The sequence below is a fragment of the Nanorana parkeri genome, unplaced genomic scaffold (assembly GCF_000935625.1).
Source record: "Nanorana parkeri isolate BGI_ZX_2015 unplaced genomic scaffold, ASM93562v1 scaffold1127, whole genome shotgun sequence".
In the NCBI taxonomy this organism is placed as follows: domain Eukaryota; kingdom Metazoa; phylum Chordata; class Amphibia; order Anura; family Dicroglossidae; genus Nanorana; species Nanorana parkeri.
Window position 1 is genome coordinate 556,411 of NW_017307395.1, and position 5,938 is coordinate 562,348.

General features: G+C 43.0%; 1 protein-coding gene across 1 annotated transcript; it reads left to right on the plus strand.

The window, feature by feature from the left end:
* The first annotated feature begins 3,193 nt into the window (after positions 1–3,193).
* Positions 3,194–4,759, plus strand: LOC108796521 (E3 ubiquitin-protein ligase Midline-1-like). The gene has a single exon (XM_018568010.1). The coding sequence runs from the start codon at positions 3,194–3,196 to the stop codon at positions 4,757–4,759; it is 1,566 nt and encodes a 521-aa protein (XP_018423512.1).
* Positions 4,760–5,938: the final 1,179 nt, after the last annotated feature.

The following is a 5,938-nucleotide window of genomic DNA, read 5'->3' on the forward strand; positions in this document are numbered from 1 at the left end:
CAAAAAAAGAAAATATATACAAAACATCATGAGCTCACTATAATAAGTGTGTATGGACATTACAGGAGATCATGGCTGAACCACCCCATTGCCCCCTATTTTGTAGCCATTATATTAAATTTTGTATATGTGGAAACAAGTCTGGATAAGTCTAAGAAATGCAAACTCAGTAAACATGTTTTTTGTGAGGAATTTTGTGAAGTCATCAGCGCATGACCATAGGCACATAACCAGACAACGAGAGCCATGAGATGGACAACACCCTGCCAGCCTTATATTGGAGAATAGATCTGGTGTACCTGGACTCTGATGTAACAATAATACTTAGATAAATATGAAATAATTTGTTTCTATTAGCCAATGATGTGAAAACTTCTTGATCTCAATCTTGATATGTGGAGTCTATAAAATCTATACGATCTTAGGGGTTTTGTGTGGTCTCTTGGCTTGTAAGCTGACCCTCCCCCCCCCACCACACGTGTCAATAAACCTTATCGGATTTGGACCTACTCTCAGACATTGTTGCAAATGGTTTGTTCCTGATCTCTAAACCCAAGGTAATTTGTTTCCAAAAAGATGACTGTCCCTGCAAAACAAAAACATTTAGCAACTTTTGGGGATACAAACTAAATTGTGGAATATTCTATTTTAATATTTTAAAAATACCTTTTTAATTACATGAAGTTAGATGGAGAAGAAAGATGTTTGCTGTAGATATGATTTCAGGGTAAGAGGGTTAGGGCACAGGACACCCCCTTCTCCAAGGAAAACATACCGACACCCCAAGTAAAGAACCTTTAAGCTAGCCTGGAATCCTGTAAATGGAGACAATTGTCTATGGTAGTCAATGTAGCTTCATCTTCCTGGGTAAGACACCAACATCCTGTAAGGTCCAAGCCCACCTCTGGCTTATTATGCACCTCCTGCTGAAGGCCCTCCTTGGTGAACCTTCCCAGGTTTAGGCTTCAGTCTACGGGGCAGAAACCCCTCAAGCAAGGCTGTGGCAGCCTAGACCCCAGACTCCGGACTAAATTTCCTCCTCCTGATATTGATCACTAGTTCTCAGCAGCAGCTTTAAAGGAGAAGCAAGGGGAGAGTAAAGCTAGCCATACACTGTGCAACTTTTGGACCGTTCTTGATGAACCGGCTAAAATTTGCTCTGCCCTGTTGGCCAACATCCTTTGATCAGAAAATTGAAGGAGCCAGACAGAAAGTTCTTGGCTGAACAGTGATTACAGTCAATTAGCTGCAGTCCCTATTTGGCTATTTTGACAGCGGCCCACCAGCCGCTACCAGAATACAACAGCTGCAGTGGCAGATTCGTCCATTCACACTGTGTAGCAAGGATGAAGGAATCACATTTTTTTCGTCCAGTCTACATCCAGCTCAGACCAACAGTCTAGCTGTGATTCTTCTTCTTTTTCTTTATACAACACAACCCCATTGCATGGTATACATGCCTCAGAGGAGTCCTTTAGCTGTCAGTTGGGATATTCACTGTGAAAAACCTTTGGGATGAATTGGACCACCAATTGCGAGCCAGTTCTTCTCATCCAACATCAGTACCACAAATGCTCTTTTGGCTGAACGAGCACAAATTTCCGCAGACGCAGTCCAAAATCCTGTGGAAATCCTTCAGAGTAGAGGCTAACATAGCTGCAAAATATGGGGGTTCCATATGAATGCCCATGGTTTTGGAATAGGACATCCAACAGCCAAAGCAGGTGTGATGGTCAAATAGTGGATAAAAAACATCATGCTTTCACTTTTAACAAGGTTATTTGTTTCCAAAAAGAGGGACTGCCCTCCTAACAAAGGACTTTTTGGTAGCTGTTGTTTTGGTTTAGGGTAAAGCTGCTACCCTGTTTCCCCGCAAATAAGACCTACCCCGAAAGTAAGACCTAGCACTATTTTTCAAGATTCCTGTAATATAAGACCTACCCTGAAAATAAGACCTAGTTTGGTGGTAGCATGTGAGGGGAAACTTGAAGAGCAGGAGTGATGGTATCAGCCTGCAGGGACATACTGTATTAAGAGGATGACAGGGGACTCCCTCCAGCCAGCGCAGTGACAGGGAGCACTCCAGTACCAGACTTCACCAACTACTGTCACCCTGAAGGCACTGCTTAATGTAATGGTACTGTACTGTACTGTGTGCCGGTAAATGGTACCGTACTTTACTGCGCTGTCCACTGTCCGATGTCCCCACTGCTGCACCGCTGGTACCACTGTCCCTGATGGCAAAAGAAGCCGGCGCTTTAGAAAGCAAGGCTGCGGCGGCAGAGGGAGCAGAGCCGCATTAGCCGATACTTCCTCTATAGCGCCAGTTACTGTGACAGGCGGAGTGATACCAGATAACTTTGGATTGTTGTACATGAATAACTTTAGATCGTTGTACATCTTGTTGCACATTAAAAAAAAATAAAAAATAAGACATCCCCTGAAAATAAGACCTAGTTGTTTTTTTGGGGGCAAAAAATATATGACAGTGTCTTATTTTTGGGGAAACCCGGTATTTTATACAGGAACATCTGAAAAATACTTCCTACTATATACAGGTGAAACTCGAATAATTAGAATATCGTGCAAAAGTAATTGCAGTAAGTGTTGCAAAAGGGGCCCAAACCAAGTACTGAGTACATATGCATGCTTGTACTTTTCAGAGGTCCGATATTGTTCTATGTACAATCCTTGTTTTATTGATTGCATGTAATAATCTACTTTTTTGAGGTTGTGGATTTGGGGTTCTTGGGGTTTTCATGAGCTGTAAGCCATAATCCTCACAATTATGACAAATCACGGCTTGAACTATCTTGCTTTGCATGTAATGAGTCTCTCTCATATATTAGTTTCACCTTTTAAGTTGCATTAGTGAAATAAATGAACTTTGCACGATATTCTAATTATTCGAGTTTCACCTGTATATTCTATGTGAACTGAGATTCCGAGAAAGGGTCATTGGCATCATTGGGCATCATCATTGTCATCGGGGTCATTGCTCCCAATAGGCTGCCATGGATAATCATAGGTGTTCATGACGGAGTGTTGCAGCCCAGGTCCTGCCTCTTTAAGTGATAGAATAGAGAGTTTCCTTTCCCCTCCTCTTTGCTTAGCTAAAAGACCGGAAAAGTTAGTCTCATTTTCTATTGTAACTAAGAGAAGGGAGGAGATTAGTTTCACGTTCATATGCAGAATGGCTTCTGCTGCTCTAGGAGAAGAGCTGAGCTGTTCCATCTGCCTGAACCTTTATACGGAGCCGGTGTCCCTAAGATGTGGACACAACTTCTGCCGGGATTGTATTGGGACTGCTCTGGAATCACAGGAGAGGTCTGGAGTGTACTCCTGTCCGGAGTGCAGAGAGGAGTATGTAGAGCGTCCCGTGTTGGAGAAGAACAGGAAGTTGTGTAACATTGTGGAGGGTTTCCGATCTGCTCAGCAGGAGAAGACCGAAACCTTCTGTACGTACTGCGTGGACACTCCTGTACCGGCATCTAAGACATGTCTGCACTGTGAGACCTCTTTGTGTGAGAAACATCTGATGGCTCATAATAAGTCCGTGGATCACGCTTTAATTGAGCCCACCACATCATTTGGAGACTTAAAATGCCCTGTGCACAAAGAGATCCTGAAATATTACTGTTCAGAGGATGATGTATGTACCTGTATATCCTGTTGGGTGGCTGGAAACCATGTGGGGCACAAGATGGAGCTTCTCAATGAAGCCTACGAGAAGAAGAAAGCAGAACTGAAAGACACTATTGAGAAACTGACCCACAACAGACAAGAGACTGAGAGGAGAACCCAAAATCTGGAAACTCACAGGACACAAGAGGAAGGAAAAGCTGCTGATGTCATCGGGAGAGTCACTGAGCTGTTTAGTGACATCAGGAAACAGCTGGATGGTGTAGAGAAGAGAATCCTGACAGAGATCTCCAGACAGGAGGAGAAGATCTCACTGACAGTCACAAATTTGGTCAAGGAGCTAGAGCTACAGAAGGACAAGCTGTCCAAGGCTATTGATGAAGCGGGGGATGCCTTAGTTATCACAGACCAGGTTACTTTCCTGAGGAAGAAACAAAGTGATGATGTTATTATCAGTGGTGATGTCATCAGTGATGTTAGAGAAGCTGGATGTCTGGATGTGGTGATGATCTTATTCATGTTACAGAAAGGACTTCTCAAATTTACTGACAACCTTACTGAACTGAAAACAAAGGGACAGTTGGAAGCGTTGGACAAATCAGACATCAAACTGGATATAAACACAGCTAATAATTATATTTATGTATCTCCGGATCTTAGATCTGCAAAATTAACTGAAACCTTGCAGAACAGAGCGGCTTTCCCACAGAGATTTATAACCCATCAGGTTATAAGTAAAAACAGCTTCTCCTCGGGAAGACATTACTGGGAGGTGGATGTGAGCGGAGCAGTGCCATGGATAGTAGGTGCGGCCACTTCTAGTATAGAAAGAAAAATAAATGAGCGTAAAGCATACATAGGTTGCAATGACAAATCATGGGGTGTAAAATTTGCAGGAAAGCTTGCAGCAAGTCATAATAACATACATGAAGTCATTGATCCAGAATGTTCTGTGCAGACTCTTGGGATATCTTTGGATTATGAGGCTGGCCATCTGTCCTTCTACAAGCTGTGTGACCCCATGAGACACCTCCACACCTTCACTGCCACCTTCACTGAGCCGCTCCATGCTGCTTTTAGCTTGACAAACAGTACCTGCATCAAAATTGTCTACTAAAAAAATAACAAGGTATTGGCTGATGTATATAATCCCTGCAAGATAACCTGTAAGGGTTTCCTCTCCTAGTAATCAGATTATCTGCTTTAACTCCTATATAATACTACAGCTGTAGCTCAAATTACCAGACTAAGCTTGCCGAATATTTGCCCCAAAAGTGGGAGTAAAGTGCCCTCAGGGTACCCGGGGCTATTGGCATGATGTTCAAGTATATTTGCACAATATGGCTGATTCACCTTCCAAGGTGACCCCTCCAGCGCTGAGTTGGATGTGATCTCCCTCGTCACCCAACTTGACATTCTCAGTTTCTCACCCGATCTCCTTTTGGGTTCCTCGGCCATCTTGCCCGGGATGACGTTAGAATGTGCGGCTCAGTGCACATTTAGATACATACATACTGAGTATGTATCTACCTGCCAGCAGTTATTATTCTTAAAGCTTTAGTTCAACTTTGAAAGCTGAACTCCAGGCAACCAGCTAAATAGACAGACACTTATATGGGGGCTGTATGGATTTGTATTTCTATCCATCTAGTCCTGACATTTACACTGGATAGCCCCGTCTGGTAGGGCAGTAGACTTGATTTTTCCCCGCTGCAGTTAGGAAACACTTACAGGTCTTTTACCTCCTCCAGCCTGTGACTGGACAATGACAGGAGAAACAGTGGACTGATAAGCTCAACTCAGTCACGCTGCTCTTTCCATCTCTCAGCATGTCTCTTGTACTGCAGCTCCACTGATTGGGTCTTTGTGCAGCAGATACAAAGTCATATTCAGGTACCTACAGCTCTTGCATTAAAAAGAGTACATTGAATGATGTATTAATGATTACAGATCTGCATCAATTACTGTCTTTTATATCTGCCTGGTGTTCAGCTTTATAATACTGCACTATAAGCACCCTAAATTCTATTGTAACGCACAGTAATTTATATCTCTTTAAAATGAATGACAAAGGTTAGATGGTTAGAGTCTCTGTCAGATTTGTGTTTCACTCTATGTCCCCATTGGGGCGGACTTCCCTTACCTCCTGTCCCGACAGGAACTGAAGAGAAATCTCTCCAATGGGAGTACAGACACAAACACATATTTATTAGATTGACGAACATTAAGAATGTCTGAACAGGTTTTCATTGATGTCCATGATTCCTGTTCCAGTGACGACCACTTCCCCAGTTCT

Excerpts from the sequence above, each read along its gene's own strand:
- LOC108796521 (XM_018568010.1), top strand. The coding sequence starts at position 3,194 with ATGGCTTCTGCTGCTCTAGGAGAAGAGCTGAGCTGTTCCATCTGCCTG.